Here is a 17,526-nt window from a genome sequence, read left to right as displayed (position 1 = left end):
AAGGAGTTTGGGGGTGAGCAGCAGGATGTGGTTAGACGAAGTGGGATATCAAAAAACTACAGGGAATGAAGGGCAGAATGGTGTTATTTGGTGGATTAATAAATAGTATGGGTACCATATTAAAGTTTACATGTTTGAATTCAGCAGCAGAATGAAATTAAACTGAGTGGAACATGAACATGGGGTGATGACTAAGTATGGGGTGACGACAAAACGTGGGATTAGCCTGGGCTATTGAAGGGTTTGAACTGATGAGTGAGCTTAGACTGAGTGGAATATGGAAGGGAATGGCAGATACATCATTTCACAATGATTCCAGCAAGGGTTGTTTAGATAGCTAACAAAAACAGAAATCGTTTGGCAGAACAGTTCTGCTGAAGTGTCACCAGACTTGAAGCATTAACTCTGCTTTCTTCCCACAGATGCTACCAGACCACCAACTTTCAGCTTTTGCTTCAGATTTCCAGCATTCGCAGATCTGCTTCTGTTCAGATTGCTATGCTGTTCTGGGGCAGTAGGTGGTGGTGTAGGGAGTGACTGGTTTTGTTTGCTCATTGCCTGCCCTCTTGTTGGCTTACGTTCTCTTTAGCTGCAGTTAGAAAGTGAGGGGGTGCTGGAGAATGTGATGTTTTTGAGTGTGTGGTTGTGTTTAAAGGGCCAAGCATGCTGTTCTCTAGTACGGCTTGCTGCTTGGTACGGCCTGTGCAGCTGGCCATAAACTGCTTTGTGTCTCTGCCTCTGGCCAGGAGTTTAGGACAAACCTCAGGCTGGGGAGTACCTGGGGGGCAGGTACCTGCATTTTTGGACGAGGCCACTTTACATCAAGCTTCACTCTATGTTCATGTGAGTAATGGCAATGGGGTGTGGGGTCATGTCTTCATTTGAAGAATATAAAAAAAGTGTCGCACTAAAGGAGACCCATGCTATCTAACCCGACTGCGAAATGTTATCCTCCAGCCTTATCCAGTTTTCTAGCTCTTGGTCTGTAATGGTGTGGGTTGCGTCTGGTGCATATTCCAAGTGATTTTTTTAAAAAACAAAATGTGCTAATGCAATGTTTGCTTTCCCCACCTTTTCAATCAGTAAGTTCCAGACCCTCCCCACATTTTAATCCACTGACAATCATTTTAAATGTTTTGGATCACTGTAAGGTAAATACCCCTTGCTTCTAATTAGGACCCTCATGGTTCTATACACTATGATTACATATTATCTGATTTTACCCACAATCCCAATCTATCTGATCCCAGCCCACAGGTAAAAATCTACACTCTTGCTGACCTCTTCATAAAGCTCCTTGTACCCTCACCCATTCTGTAATGTGGTATCAGAACTGTACACAGGACAGTAACTGCAAGATGGACTGGCATTTATATAATGCTTTTCATACCATTGGAATCTCAAAGTACTTCACAATTCAGTGAAGTACTTTTTTGAGTATGGTCACAGCAAATGTGCTTCCTGCATTATCAATGTTGCACCCAGATGGCTCTGACGTGGTTAAATGTGATGTTGTTTGCTGGATAACCACAGCAGGGATAAGCCTCTTGCTTTTTTAAGAATTGTGCTGCCACCTGATGAGCCAGATAATTTGTTTATCAGGTCATCTGAAAGATGGCACCTCTGACAGTGTAGTGCTCCCTCAGTACTGCACTAGAGTGTCATTCTAGATTTTTAGGCTCAAGAACTGGAATGGGACTTGAAACGAGAACATTGTGATTCTGAGGTGAGGGTGCTACCAACTGAGGCACAGTGGATGCAAGTGTGTTGTACAATCTTAGCATGACCTCCTGCTTCTTCAATTACTTTAACAGAAATATTCTGTGTGTAATGCTACTTGAAAAAGGCGAGCACAGACATGATGGGCCAAATGCTGTGTTTTGAAGCTGTTGCTATTTGATGATACATATACTGCCTTGGTCACAACCTTTACCTGTCTGGCTCACTGCAGGGATTGATGGAGTTTATTAATTTTTTTTCAAAGGATGTGGAAGTTACTGGCAAGGCCAGCATTTATTGCCGTGGAGAAGGCAGTGTTGAGCTGACTGCTTGAATTGCTGCAGTCTGTGTGGTATAGGTACACAGGGTTGTCAGGAAATTGACCCAGTGACAGTGAAAGAACAATGATATAGTTCCAATTCAGATTGGGAGTGACTCAGAAGAACAGTTAAAGTGGTGCTGTTGCCATGGGTCTGCTACTGTTGTCCCTCTAGACAGTCGAGGTCATGAGTTTGGAAAGTGTTGTTGAAGGAGCCATGATGAGTTTCTGCATCTTGTAGATGGAACATACGAATGCCGCTGTTTATTGTGTGAAGGGAGTGAATGCTGAAGTTTGTGGGTGATATGCCAGTTTGCTTTGACCCAGATGTTATTAAGTGTCTCGAGTGTTGTTGGAGCTGTACTCCTCCAGACAAGTGGGGAGTATTCCATCACACTGCTGACTTATTCTTGTAGATGGTGGACATGTTTTGGAGAGTCAGGGGATGAGTTGCTTGCGGTGGAATTTCCAGTTTTTTGACCTGCCCTTGCCTTTTTTTTAATCATTAATTCCTGTGACTTAAATGTTTGCTGGAAGGCTAGCATTTGTTGCCCATCCCTCATTGCCCTTGAACTGAATGACTGACTTGCTAGGCCCCTGCAGAGAGCAGTTAGGAGTTAACCATTTTGCTGTGGTTCTGGATGTAGTTCAGACCAGGTAAGGATGACTGGTTTTATCAATATTTGCGAATATATGCACTTCACGTTCCCCCTGTTTCTCTATATCTGGCGATATTCTGTCACTTATTATGTGTTCCCTTTGGCCTTTTTAGTCTTCCACAAACGCATTATCAGATTGAATTTCTTTTTCCACTGTTCTGCCTATCAATCCATTGAACCCTATCTTTATGCAACAGGTTCCTTCTTCATTGTCAGTCCCATTACCTCTATTTGAGCCATTTGCAAATTCGTAATCACACTTTCTGGTTTGGAGTCTAAACCATTGATGTACACAATAAGAAAGCAAAGGAGTTAGCACAGAGGCTGCGCAGGTTGTCACTGGGAACAGCTTCCAAGACACACAAATGCCCATTGACCACTATCCTTACTTCCTGTCTGAGTCCATTTTGAACCAAGCTTGCCACTTTTCCTTGGATCCCATGGGAATTTACTTTTTGTATCCAGCCTGTTATATGAACCTTACCAAAGGTCTTACTGAAATCCAAATCAAACTGTCCTTGTTAGCCTTGCTTGTTACTACTTCACAATCATGTCAGTCAGGCACAACTTTCCGTGACAAGTCCTAGCTGACTGTATTTGATAATTTTTTTTATTGTGAATGAAGATTTGACCTGGCCCTCATAAATGTTTCCGATAATTTTACTCCTAAGGTTAGGCTGACTACCAATAATTACTTGGTCTGTTTTCCCATTTGTTTAGTCACTAGTGAGTAGCCCTTGACGTGAAGCTCAGCATCATTCTTTCCACACATCCCGTGTCCGTGGTACACCCTGAAACCATACATCTGTGCTGTCCCAGCAGGAGGCACTAGATGATCAGGAGTAAGCCTCCTGCTTGATAACCTACTTGCTGCTCCCTGACCCAGGGGCACTGCAGTCACTAATGACAGTGGCTAGTTAGCTAGGACTTCCCTGGTCTGTTTGAATAAGGTACCAGGCATAGTGCTGTATCTACCCACCTGAGGAGTAATCAGTTTCCTGGAAAGCTAAAGGAGGAGTGAGAGGATGAGCTGTGTCTGCCATCTCTATCTCTCAGGAGCCTGGGTCATAGACGTAAGTGGAGGGAAGTGTTTTACATTAACATGTGCTTTCTTTTTCAGTGGCCATTCTGTGAGAGGAGGTGTACATACTGCAACTTTAATAAGTACGTCTCCCCCAGTGTTGATCATGATGCCATGAGGGATGGCCTTGTACGAGAGACAGAAACCCTGCTCAGTGTCAGCCAAGTGAAGGAGTAAGTTTAATGGGGCTGTGGGTTAGGGGCTGAGACAAGGGACAGACCTGCACATCAAGGCTGAAGGAACAATGGTACACCTTTTAGAAATCTGGAAGTAATAATTAGGTGTGAGTAAGTGAATATGGGATGGGGTCAGCTCGAGTCAGTTGTTGTACACTCGGCTCGGAATCAAAACATTAAATCTAAATGTGGAAGTTTTTTTGTTTTGTTACTGGCTGCGGCAGATTTTATTGCTCATTCTTCATGACCCTTAGGATGGTGGTGAATCGCCATCTTGAACCAATGGGTGGGGCGTAGCTGTTGGGTAATAATTCCTGCCTTAGGGTACTGCACTCTTCACAGTCCCAGCAAACATTGAGGGGAGGTACAACACAGGATTAACTACAGAATAAACCTCGCTGTACCCTGTCCCATCAATCACAGGGTTAGATACAGTGTAGATCTTTTACAGTGTGCTTCTGTGTTGCTCCATATCAGAGGATACGGTCCTTTCTGTATTGAAAGATGTCCTGCTTCTTTGTAACATGCTTACTGTCAACCCTTTGCCCCACTCATCACTGACAGATCCCCTCCAGCTGTGTGGAGAAGCAGAACACTGATGTTAGCCAGCAAGCCAGCTCGACGGCTAAATAATTACTCTCAGTTCCCCTGTACTGTGGAATATACAGGCACCAAGAGTTTCCACTGCCAGTCACAATCCAGTGCCTGTTAGTGAGTGAGGGGAGGACCTAGACGCTGAGCTTCTTCCTATAGTCTTATCAGCATTCACGGCTGAATCCATTGGCACACAGTGAGGGATCAAGGGAATGAGGGAGTGAACCCGTGAGACAACGAGCAGTGTGTGAGAAACAAAGCAGGCCATTGGGGTGCAGTGCTCGTACGCTAAAGACTGTAACCCCCCCTAGTTCCTAAATGTAGGGTTATTATTCACATCATTATTCACTTTCCAGGATCACTTCGATATTCTTCGGTGGGGGGACGCCAAGCCTGGCCCAGCCGTCCACCATCGCCAGTGTGCTGGAAACAGTAGCTCGGGTGGCCCGTGTCCCTCACAACGTGGAGGTCAGCATTGAGGCCAACCCCACATCAGCTTCAGCTTCCAGGCTGGCTGAGTTCAAGGAGGCTGGGGTCACTCGCCTGTCTCTTGGGGTGCAGGTGAGATTGGACTGTGTGTCAGGATGGGGGATGGATCCCTGTGTTTTTCTCTTGCTTTGTCCTGAAGGTGCCAACTCTGCAGGTCTTCAGGTCCCCTTATACTTTACCGCAGTTGAATGTTTTGTAATAGCAGGCCGAAACCAGTTGATAGCTGCCCCTTTGCCATTAGACAACATCAGGCTGCATCCCCTGGATAACCATGCATGTCAGAAGCGACTGCATTACTCAGAGTCAAGTTCACGGTGCGTGAGATTGTCACAGAAGGCAGTGCAGAATCCGGCTGAGAATTTCCTGGAACACAGAAGGTGGTACCCTGCACTTTCAGAGTTCAAAAGGGCAATAAATGGGTGACCATCTAGCAGGGGAAGGAGAGGCAGATCGTGCAGAAGCCCACAGTTTGACATTTTCCACCAGCTTTCAGTGCTGAATACTCATGAAGATGGTGATATTTTGCAGGAGTGAGGTCTCAAATATATCCGAGCCCTGTGGAGAAAATGAATCAAGTTAGAGACAGCAAAGGCTTGGGGATTTGATAAGTGAATGTTAGATAATGAGAACTGTACATTGAAAATGAGTGAAGGACTTGACTGAGAAAGTACAGAAATTGTAGTCCATATGGGAAACAATGACCTTTTGAAGGAAAAAGGTTGCAGTCCTGCAGCTAGAGTTTAAAGAATTTAGGAAGAAAATTAAAATCTAGGACTTCAAAACATAGTCATCCCAGAATTACTCCATCTTTTGCACTAATGAGTGTGGAAATGGTAGATAAAACAGGGCATCAAAAGGCTGGAGAAGTACTGCGGCAGGGACAACTTCAAGTTTAGGGATATTGGGACAAGAGGAAACTTTTTCAAGTGGGACTGGTCAATAGGACTGGCTGCAATGCCATTGCAGGAAAGTTAACAAATTCTATCAGGGAGGGTCCCAGGTGGAGAAGAGGAACCTGGTGTATTACAAAGTTGAAGAGACAAACACTCTAGAGTTCAGAATACTTCAGGAAAAGGGATCAGACAATAGGCAAAAGTGAGACTGAGTAGGATGGATTTGGAATCCATGTCAAGTGCAAGGAATATAGTCAATAAAGTTGATGGACTGCCAGCATAACCTGCTGCGTTGTGCTATGCTCTAGTACTCATAACAGAAACCTGGTAGTATTGACATAGAAACTACAACATAGTGAGCAAGGGAGATGAAATCAGTGAGGGGCCAAAGAATCTCTTTTTTATTAGTCTTCATTGAACTTGCTTGTCTGCTCCACTCTAACAAAGCTCCAACCAGTTTAATGAGGGTATCCTTACTGTTTTAGTACGATCGTTTTCCACTGAGGGATGTGAGGGGGTCCATACTCATTTCAAACTGGACAGAATGTAGTCTTCGATTAGCTTTGAAGTCAGACCTTGCCGGTGGAAGATCAGTAATTGTGCACACTGCTCTCATGTTTAACTGTAGGCTCTATGTAACCGTGATCTGAGGATTCTGGGAAGAGACCACACGACTCAAGAAGCCCTTTGGAGCCTGGAGGAGGCCAGGAAACTGTTTCCTGGTGACACATCTGTTGACATCATATTTGGGCGCCCAGGTCAGAGTGTGGAATCGTGGGAAGAAGAGCTGGAGGAATTGGTAGCATTGTGTGATCATCATGTGTCACTCTATCAACTGACATTGGAGAGGGGAACAGCTCTTTACAGGCAGGTCCAGGAGAAGGTTCTGAGCATGCCTGAGCAAGAAGAAATGGCAGAAATGTACCAAGTAGCAAGGAGAATTCTGGAAAAGGCAGGATTCCTTCAATACGAAGTATCAAACTTTGCTAAAAATGTAAGAGGTGGCAGGTAATAGTTGAATCTGGGTGAAGCAGTGTGCTGAATATGTTGGGAACTGTTTTCAAGTCCACAATATAATTCTGTGTGCATTACCAAATAGGGTTATTTGAAGTTTAATTATTATTGCTGTTTGGTCCCATTAAATAGGGATGTCACTTGGGCTGCTTTCCAAATAGAATGCATCAACTACAAACTAGGAATTGGGAGATTTGTGTATTGCCGAGAAAGGGACATGATATTGAAGACGTGATGTTTAATGTCAGAAACACTTGTGGAACAATCTCATGTGTGCGAGGAATTGTTATAACAACCAATTTCAGTTCAGCTGGCTTACAATGTAGCCCTCTTATACTTCCTAGAGCCTACAATATATTCTTACACCAGATTTGCAAACAGAATATGTCCAGACATTGTGCCCTTCGCAATTAATCAAAATCCTGGGAGCAACAGTTTGCGGTTCGTTTCCCATCACAACACTTCAAACAATCAGAATTGACTTTCCTTTTGTGAATTTAGACAAAGATTTGAGACACAGCTGTTCTTTGGTGCAGTCTCCTTGGCAATGCCATAACCAGAGTCCACTTACTAAGTCATCAGCACCCTTCTCTTTGGTGCAAAGCATTGTTCCCTTTGAAATTTGGCATTCTTGCATTTGTCCTGATGAATACAAGACAAAAAACCTTCCTTTTTCAGCAGTACTCAAATTCTGTCCTGCTTAGGGGCAATTAGCAGATTATTTATAATGGCCAAGGTATTGAGGTACATTAACGAGATGGTGTAAAGAGGCCTTTACTCCTGTATCTAACCTGTTTTGGCTGTAAAGATTGGGAGAGGATGTGGATGCCGGAACACTGATGGGTCAGTTACATGGTATATTCAATGACAGAACTCTAAGCAATGGCTGCGGGTCATATGATGTAGGCCCAGAAATAGGCCGTTCAGCCCATCGAGTCAGCTGTCATTCAATGCAATCATGGCTGATAAGATAATTCTGTTTTGGATGCTTCTGTCGTATCCCCATATCTTGATTTCCTCACTGCTTAAAAATCTTTCTATCTCAGCCTTGAATACACTTAATGACCCAACGTCTACAGCCCTTTGTGACGATAATTTCCACAGATTCACTACCTTCTGAGAGCAACAATTCATTCTGATGTCTGTCTTGAATGGTGACCTTTTATTCTGAGATTACACCCTCTAGCATAGACTTTCCAGCAAGGGGAAGCAACCACTCTGAAATGTACTGACCTTAGCTCTCCATCCATTAATACTCTTACCAGTAGAATAATGGCATTCTAACACACAATGGGTGTCTGCTCCCTAGCTTCCTGATCAATTCTAATTCTCATCTCGTTGCTCCCTCTGTGTCTGTACAAATGACCTAGTCTATGAGCTACAGGCTGGAACTGCTATAATCCCCTGTGCAGTTATATTGCTTACCAATGTTTTGCTTATTTCTCAGGGAGCTGTGTGTAAGCATAACCTGGGTTATTGGAGAGGAAGGCAGTATCTTGGCGTGGGCCCAGGTTAGTTATTCACTTCTTCAATGTAAGTTAACTACATGTTACACTTGGGGTATTTGTAATGCAGGGGAGCCAGGCTGGGGCAGTACACATCTGTCCTTGCCCTTTAGAGTCATGGAGATTTACAGCATGAAAACAGACCCTTTGGTACAACTAGTCCATGCTGACCAGACGTCGTAAATTAATCAAATCCCATTTGGCAGCATTTGGCTGGTATCTCTCTTAAACCCTTCCTATTGATGTGTCCGTCCAGATGCCTTTTAAACGTTGTAATTGTAGCAGCCTCCACCTCTGGCGGCAGCACCATCGCGTGGAAAAGTTGCTCCTTATGTCCCTTTTAAATCTTGTCCCTCTCACCTTAAACCTGTGCCCTGTAGTTTTGGACTCGCCCACCCTGGAAAAAAGGGCTGAATAGTCGAGGTGTACCTGTGCCCGTCGTGATTTTGTACACTTTTATAAGGTCACCCCTCAGCCTGTGATGCTCCAGGATAAACAGGCCAGCCTATTCTGCTGTTCCCTATAGCTCAAACCCTCCAACTTCGGCTTCTAGTAGCAGTCCAGCTGAGCCTGCCTGAATGATTCCCTTGTGGTAGCTTGCTATTGGATGGGGTTTAACAAACCCAAGTCGAGTTGTCTTGGACGTGGTCCCACAGCAGAACCTTAATCTTCACCAACAACAAGCTTTAGAAATTGAGTCTTGTAGCACCTGTTACTGCCACATCCCTGTCCACCCTTCCCATGCAATTCCTCACCCTAGTCATTGTGTCTTGTGGGACTGAGCCCAGTGAACACAGTGTCCTCATGAGGATCCTGTGTGGTGCAGGATAGGTGAAGCCTGCAACATGGGCCTCCAGCATTTTAATGAGAATTGGGGAGTATGTAACATGCGAGTTCAGTGTTAACATTGTTGAAGGCCTTGCCAATACGTAACATTCTGGTTGTTTCAGTTTGTAGAAACCTGAGTGCCCATACTCAATATATACTGTTACGTCAGTGCTGCGCTGTCAGAGGGCTGTTTATCAGATAAAACATCGGATGATACTGATGCCTGTGCTCACTTGTTGTAAAACTTCACACTTCATCCCATATTTTAAATAGGTGACACCTTATTTTTACACAGTGGCTCCTCCTTCTAGATTCTCCCATGAGAGGAAGCATACTCTCCACATCCAACCTGTCATGGCACCTCAAGATTTTATACGCTTCAGTCACCTCTTGTTTCTCTGAACTCCAATGGATACAAGGAACAAATACAAAGCTGCTGGAAAAGCTCACCAGGTCTGGCAGCATCCGTGGAGGTGAAAACAGAGTTAACGTTTCGGGTCTGGTGACCCTTCCTCGAACTTCCAATGGATACAAGTCCAGCCTCCAATCTTTCCTCATAAAACAATCTGTCCATTACCTGTGTTAGTCTGTTAAACCTTATCTGAACTGCTTCCAATATGTTTGGCCCTGCCTTAAATAGGGATACCAATAATGTATACAGTACTACAATGTCATTATTACCAGTGCCATGTATAAAGGGGTATCCTCGGCGTGAAGGTGGAACTTCACTCCAAGGACGCTGGTAGTCACTCTTGCCAATACTGTCGTGAATAAATGCATCTGCCAGTAGGTTGAGGTCAAGTAGGTTCAAACTGACCATTCTGTTTCCAAGTGACTACACTTCAAAGGTACTTTATTAGATAAGAGGGCTTCAGGATATTTGGAGGTGTGAAAGGAGCTATATCAATGCACATCCATCTCTTGCCAGGTGCCCATGGCAGGTTTATCCCCTGGGGTGAGGGAAAGACCCTGCGAGAGGCAAGGATACAAACCCTGGAACCTGATGACTGGCTCCGGGAAGTGCGACGGTTTGGTCATGGAACCAGGAAGCGAGTGCAGCAGACCAAGTTGGACATGTGAGTGTGTTTTAGATTGACTGGTCAGCAATTGTTTTACAAATAACTAAATCGATTGTTTAGAACAGGAGGTCACACGGAAGAGCGGCACAACACCTTTCCATTCCCCCATCTGAATAAAGGTTCCTCAAGCTGCCTGTGCTTTTTTCTCAGTCTTTAGTGGGCTGTGGGTGTTTCTAGCTGACCAGCATTTATTGTCCATTCCTTGCTATCCTTGAGAAGGTGGCAGTGTTGGCTTCTTGAACTGCTGCTGTCCATGTACTGCAAGTAGATCCACAATGCCTTTAGGTAGGGAATTGACCCAGCAATGAAGGAAAAGCAACATATTTGCAAGTCAGGATGGTGAGTGGCTTGGAAGGGAACTTGCAGGTGCTGGTGTTCCTATGTACCTGCTGCCTTTGTCCTTCTAGATGGAAGTGGTTGTTTGAGAGGTGCTGTCTAAACATCTTTGAATTTCTGCAGTCTATCTTGTAGGTAGTGCACATTCTGCTACTGTTGTTAAACGTAACACAATTGTCTCAAGTTTAAACACTTCAGACGTAAATGTCTGTCTGATGGCTCAGAAAGTTACTGAACCGCACAGGCCACAAGGTTCATAAGTTCTTCCCAGTTCAATTATTTCAGTTGGGATGCTGCATTAGGTGTCACTTCTTGACCCTTTTCCATATCCAGTGATACCCACTGGGAAGTAGAAATGTGTGTCCAGTCGAAGACAGGATCTGAGTCATTCATTTCCATTATTTCTGGATGAACGAGGATAACTCCGATCCCTGGTATATAGGCAAGGCTTTCAGTAACACATCCTAGGATAAGAAAAAGAATGAACTCTGATATCAGAAATGGATGGGGATATATCAGGAAAAGAATGATAATCTGGGGCTGTTTTGAAAAATGTAAAGTTCGGGTGTGGCTTAGTAGAGCTGTTTAAATTATGAAAGGTTTTGACAGAGTGGATGCAAGAAGAATGTTTGTTTCCACTTGTGGGGTAGAAAAAAAAACGGAAGGCCGTCGATATAAGATATCCAATAGAAAATTAGTAAAATGGTTACAGCACAGAAGGAAGCAATTCAGCTTGTTGTGTCAGTGCTTCTCTGCAAGAGCACTTCTGTGAAGTCACGTTGAGGTGAAGTAGCCTAAGGTCAAGCCACACAGCTCTGTGTGCTGTACTAGCTTAGCTTTTTAGCTTAAAGTGATAGTGGTCTTCATTTAAAGTATGTAAGAGGTGTGGATATATAAATCCAGATATATAGACACATCCACCCTTCTGCCAGATGCTGATGACGTCTCTCAATTGCAATCCCCCACAAGTATATTGGCTGTTTGCTTTTTACCCAACATTAATGTTGACCTCTGTTTGTTTGGAATTTTCAGCTTGATTATTACCCCTTAATTCCAGCATCTCTCTGAATTTTGAATGGTTCAAGCTTCTCAAATACCCTTAAACAGTTCCAAGCATATAATTTAAGTACCTTTCAGAGAAATAATTGACTGTACCTACCCCTTGAGAGTTTGGAACAGGCTACAGAAAGTGTTACACTATCAGGCCTGTGCTGTATATGCCCAAGAAGTGTTTGATGGATACAGTGGCAAAGGGGCTGTACTGAGCTTGTGCCCAAACTGACTGGGAGTGATCGGCCATATTAGCTGCCTGATGTGGAAAGTATTATGTTCCCAGCATGAAAATCTTTCAATTTAGCAAGCAAAATAATTGAACTCCGGCTGTTTATCTGTGTTCTTTTTGTAGACTGGAGGAAATGCTAATTTTGGGACTCCGAATGAATGATGGAATTACGCACCAGGTAATTTAATTGAGAATGGGAATTCTTTAAATCTGTTGATCCTGATTGCTGTAACTTTCAATAGCAAATGGGTAAAATTCTTAAGTTTAATCAATGTACACAGCAACAGTTCGGATAGATGCTGACTGGATTTTGTTCCTTCAGCCGATGTGAGATGACTGGTTTATAGCCCGAGTGCAATGATAATGCCAATGTTTGTGTATGCTTACACAGTGGACATGCTTGTGCTTACATTTGCACAATCGTAGTTTCTCACACTACAAACAGAGTCTAGTCTGTTCTAAATGCTTCGTTGGGTTATTTGGTAGCTATTTTGTTAGTCTTGCTGCATGCTATTTTTTATTACCTTGTAACCTTTCATTTTCAAGTATATTCAGTTTTCAAATTAGCATTGAATTAGCTTCCATCATCCTTTCAAACCTCCTTTCCAGATCATACATCACTGCAAAGAAGAAAACTTTCCTTTCCTCTGATACTTTTGCCGAGACTTCAAATTTTTGTTTTTGAATTAATGGGCCTTCTGCTAATGGAAACAGATTCTCTCCAGCTACTAAAACCCCTCCTATTTTGAACCATATGGATACATCACCCCTCCCCTTTCCCTCTGTACTCCAAGGAGAACAGTCGCTGTTTTACCATTTCCATGCAACTGAATGTTCTCATCCCTGGAACCAAACCTTTACTGCAGCTGTTCGAATGCTTTCACATGTTTGCCAAAGCTCAGTGCTCCCAGAGTTGGGTGCAGTCCTTCAGCTGACACCTAAACAATAGTTCTTTTTTCAATGAAGGACTTGCATGCTTCGTTTTGAATTGAATTGGCTTTATTGTCTCGTACTCACGTGAGTACAGTGGAAAGTTTATACATCGCCATTTACAGTGCCATCTTAGGTACAAAGGTCTCCAGGTACAACTCCTTGAGTTACAAGATCTTAGAAAATACAGAAATAAGAAGTCCAGCATTTCAGAAATAAAAGTTCAGAACAATGGTCTTCTGACCTAGATCATCTATCAGGCACTGAATCTCCAGTCCACACCAGGCCTTGGCTCCAGACCATGTTGGGCTTCATCTCAAGGTGTATGATGCTGGGAGATCACTTTGGTATTGCCTCAAGATCATGCAATGCCAAGAGACCGCCATGTACTGCAGGAAGACTGCCATGCTGGGGGGCTGCCATACAATGCTTTGTTTTTATAGTTGTCCTCCATTTTAATACTGGGAAAGCAATGTACCATTTAGACAGTTTAAGCTGGTAATCCATGTCCCTAGCACTTACTTCCTTTCTAAACTAAAGACTTCCATTATTTTTATTCCTGCAGTCTCAGGATCTCCTAAATGCTTAGCAAATAATGGTGTACTTTTGAGGAGTAATCACTATTGTAATATCGGAAACACTGCAGCCAATTTACACAGCAAGAGTCTCAAATTGCAATGAGACTAATGACTGGAGAATCTGTTTCCAGTGATTTTGGTTGAACAATAAATATTGGTCAGGATTCCCATCCTTCCATCTGCAAGAGATGATGGGAATACAAGATCAGAACCTTGGTGAGGTCAGATGAGATCACTTGGACTTACTTCAATAGTTGAACAAAGCTGGAAAACAAGGTCTGTCACAAATTAGCAGCGTAGTGGGTGCTCACTGTTGGCCCCTGGTTTTTGGGTCTGGCCCCAGTTTTGAGGCCTGTGACACCACATAACATTGAGGTGACAAACTGAGTTTCCCCATTTTATATTTATTGATTTTTTTTTTGGCCTTTCATGTCACTTTTTATGGTATCCTGGAATTGGAGTTTTGGATGCCCTGTTGGTCTCTTGGCAATGGCTACCTCCAAACATATTGCATTCTTAGGATTGTGGCTATTTTCCATCCTGTGCTAACAAAGCCACCTTTGTTTATTTTGAACTAGTAGGCTTGGCATATTTGCCCCAGAATGGACTGCTTCATTCTTTATGAGTTTGTCTTGATGTATGTGAGAACTCATGTGCCATTCTTCAAATTTGTATCACGTCGGTACATTTGAGTGGGGAAATGGGACCTCAGTTCAACACCTCTTCCGTAAGATGGAACATGTGACAGTGCAAGGCTCCCTCAGTATAGCACGTGGAGGGTCAGTCTAGATTGAGCGCTGGAATGAGGTTTGAGTACATGACTTTCTGAATCTGGCAAGCGCGTTACCAGGTTACAACTTGATGTCCCATGCTGCCAGAAGGCGGGAAGGGTCATGCCAGCTGGCTTGAACTAGAGAATACCCCCATCCTGCATATTTGTCTAAGAAAGCCAGTTTAATTTATTCCTACACAAACTCTGGTTTGCGACAGTAGCACAGCTCTCTGTGTCGTGCAAAGTCCGTTCCATATTGATGGAGAATTTGGAAAGAATTGGATATGTGGGTTGAGGGCAGTGTAGGGAAGCATGAGGAGTGGGATTGAGGAATATGGGTATTTGAGGTTAAAAGATATTGGGATGCACTGAGCCATACCTTTCTTTGGCCTGACAACATGTCGAATCGTAAAAATTTTCATCTTTGTTTTCAAATCCCTTCGTGGACTTGCCCATCACTATTTTTGTAATTTCCTCTGACTTGTGCGCTTCGTCCCTGGTTTCCATCAGTCTGCCTTTGGTTGCCTTAGCCCCAAGCTCCAGAGTTCCTTGCTTAAACTTGCTGCTTCTCTCACCTCATGTAAAGCACTCCATAACCAGCTCCTTTGGCTAAGCTTTGAATCACCTTTTCCTGATGTCTCCTCAGGTAGACGGGTGCGACATTTTGATGGAGAATGTTAGTAAGGAGCCTTTCAATGTTTTGCTCTGTTAAAGGTGCTCTAGAGATCAAAATTGTTTTGGGAGAGGGTGGAGATGAGAGCTGTGAAGACCGATGGGAGTCAGTGAGGGTGATGGGAGAGAAGCTGGGATTGACTGCAAGTGTTTTATTTGATATCAACATGCTGCTCTCTCTCCAGTCGTGACTCATTTTGGAAAGCTTCTGTTTGCCAGCTTTGGTTGCAGTGTTCACCTGGTTTGAGTCTACAGGAGGCAGTGGGGAATTTGCCAGAAGTGAAGCAGTATCTAAGGGAGCAGCTGCTTGTTCTGGATGACAGGTAAATCATTACTGGTGGCTTTGCTAATCTTGATTCTTTTTCTGTGGAATTTGTTCTATTCCCTATTCCGTCTGGTACAGTCCAATGGACAGTCCTAGCCCTCCAATACTGTCCCGCAAATGGCCATTCTCAATTCAGGAGGATGAAGAGAGAATGATGAATATTAATAAGCAGTTCAACAATGAAGCTAAACATTGCCAAACCCTATTAACCCTCCTGTATCCCACAACTGATATTGCTAGGAAAATGAGTCGTGAAATGAAAACAAATTGTAAGAGTTTTTACAGGTATATAAAAAGGTGGAGAGTAGCTAAAGTAAACATCGGCTCTTTTAGCAGCCAAGACGTGAGATTATCATAGGATTTGAGGAAATGGCAAATACATTGAACAAAATGTTGTGCCTGCCTTTGTAACAAAGCAAGTTACATACCAGAAATAGAGCATAACTGAGGAGTTAATTTAAGTGAGAAGTCTAAGGTAAATAATATATGCAAGTCAAAATTATTGCAACAGCTTAGAGACTGAAATCTGATAATTGTCAAATATCTGACGGCTTACATCTGAAAAGGATAGTTTTGGGAATAGTGAATGTACTGGTTATGATTTTCACGTTACAGGTCTCTGGAATGCTCCCAGTGAACCAGAAGTTAACAAATTTAGCTATAGCTCCTGTAGTGGAAGACTGCTGGCTAATAGGTCCTACATAAAATGTGTGAGAAGCTTCACAGGTGTGAGCAATGTAATTTAGAATTGAATTAACTTGAGGCAGGACAAATGTACACCTTTATTGCCAATTACAAGCTTGATTTCTTTTCTTGTTTCTCTCCAGAGGGCTGCGGTGTTCTTGGGAAGGGCTAGCATTACTTGACACGCTGCTGCCCACTCTCCTTCTCCAACTACAAATCTCCTACCAGAAGTTGGTCACTCCCTCCCTGCCTTCGATTGGTTCTGTTCCTCAGGCTCTGTGATCAACAACAACAGCAGCTCATACAGAGACAGAAAAATATGTAACATAGAAAAGTGTCTTGAGGGACTTCATGGGAAAGTTTCAGGAAGTGTGAAGGAAAACAGACATCAAGTCAGAGGTATTTAGGGCAGATAGCCAAAAACACGATCAAAGATGTAGTTCCAAGCCTACTGAGAACGAGGAGAGCAGGTTACAGTACCAAAGAGATTTGTGAGTATGGAGTTCCAGAGCTTGGAACCTATTTTGCTGAAGGCAGCTGTGGTGGAGTGAAGGTTTTGTGGGACAAGCCAGGCTGATTGGAGAGGGCAGGGTGTGCAGGGAGTTAGAGAGCAGAAATGGACAGGATTAAGAAGCTGGAGATTTTGAAATTGGGTGTGAATTTTTAATTGGTTTCCTATACAATTGACATGGGATGAGGAGTTACTTGCTAAAAAGGGCCTTGGTGCTGTCCTGCACGTTTGGGAGATTAGTTCGAACCCAGCTACATGTAAATCCCTAGGTTCAGGAGTCTTGTATGAAATGTGTGGGTAACTTTAAACTTACTCTCTCGTGTAAGCACTGTAATGTGGCATGTAATTGGTCTGGGGGAGGACAGTTGGATGCCTCACCGGATGAGAATTGGAATAATCCTGTCTCGGGGCTGGTTCAAGTCTTCAGTGACAGACGGCTCAGGTGGTGTTGGGGAATGTTGTGGTACATCAAGTTAAACATTCCAAACAGGTAGAGGATAAGTACCTAGGAATGTTCTTCAGCTAGTCCTAGGCTCTGTCAGTGGAACTGAAGCAACCTATTTGGATGCAACATTTTTGGACTTTTTAAAGTTGCAGTAGTTTAAATTAATATGCAAATAAATAGCATATTTTTGAAATTTACGGAAGTACAAATAAATATAATGATTCTTTATGTTTACCCTTTCACAGTCTTATGTCAGTGTTTGGTAATTTTGTCTAAACTTGGCTGCCCCTCCTAACCCCACGTATCCTTTACCACAGAGGTAACGTCTGAGGCCTAGTAATCTAGGCTGATACTTCGGAGTCAAGGAAGTAGACTTAAAATTTGGTCAAATGATGACTATGAAATCATTGTTGTTAAAAGCTCATCTGGTGCACTTGATGTCATTAACTGCTTTGGCCTACAAGTAACTCCAGAGCCATAGTAAGGTGAAGTTTGGCGATAGTGAATTCATAAAACTTGATTCCATTCTGTGGGCAAAAGGTTAAAGATGCAAGAAATTCCAATTCCTGATGGGAAATCGGAGGGTCATCGTTCTGATGTTCTTTGTGACTCAGGGTTTGGTTTCCTTCAATAGA

At 43.3% G+C, this 17,526-nt stretch overlaps 1 protein-coding gene across 4 annotated transcripts; it reads left to right on the top strand.

The window, feature by feature from the left end:
* Positions 1–579: 579 nt before the first annotated feature.
* Positions 580–17,088, top strand: rsad1 (radical S-adenosyl methionine domain containing 1). 4 transcript variants are annotated; one of them, XM_048555337.1, is made up of 9 exons: positions 580–843; positions 3,818–3,951; positions 4,905–5,109; positions 6,559–6,924; positions 8,392–8,455; positions 10,206–10,353; positions 12,098–12,152; positions 15,146–15,249; positions 16,079–17,088. In XM_048555337.1, exons 1-9 carry the CDS (start codon positions 664–666, stop codon positions 16,215–16,217), a joined length of 1,395 nt encoding a protein of 464 aa, XP_048411294.1. In that variant the 5' UTR covers positions 580–663; the 3' UTR covers positions 16,218–17,088. The 4 variants fall into 4 exon arrangements, with proteins under 4 accessions (XP_048411294.1, XP_048411297.1, XP_048411295.1 ...); XM_048555340.1 differs by lacking the exon at positions 16,079–17,088 and having other exon boundaries at positions 6,559–6,938; XM_048555338.2 differs by lacking the exon at positions 16,079–17,088 and having other exon boundaries at positions 15,112–15,224.
* Positions 17,089–17,526: the final 438 nt, after the last annotated feature.

Source organism: Stegostoma tigrinum, chromosome 22, assembly GCF_030684315.1.
Source record: "Stegostoma tigrinum isolate sSteTig4 chromosome 22, sSteTig4.hap1, whole genome shotgun sequence".
NCBI lineage: Eukaryota > Metazoa > Chordata > Chondrichthyes > Orectolobiformes > Stegostomatidae > Stegostoma > Stegostoma tigrinum.
Note: the sequence above shows the minus strand (reverse complement) of the source record. Positions and strands in the feature narration are given on the sequence as shown.

Bases quoted from the DNA above. Each gene is read 5' to 3' on its own strand.
- rsad1 (XM_048555337.1), top strand. From the start codon at position 664: ATGCTGTTCTCTAGTACGGCTTGCTGCTTGGTACGGCCTGTGCAGCTG. The intron at 6,925-8,391 runs GTAAGAGGTGGC...CTTATTTCTCAG, and splicing joins TATCAAACTTTGCTAAAAAT to GGAGCTGTGTGTAAGCATAA. The intron at 10,354-12,097 runs GTGAGTGTGTTT...TTCTTTTTGTAG, and splicing joins CAGCAGACCAAGTTGGACAT to ACTGGAGGAAATGCTAATTT.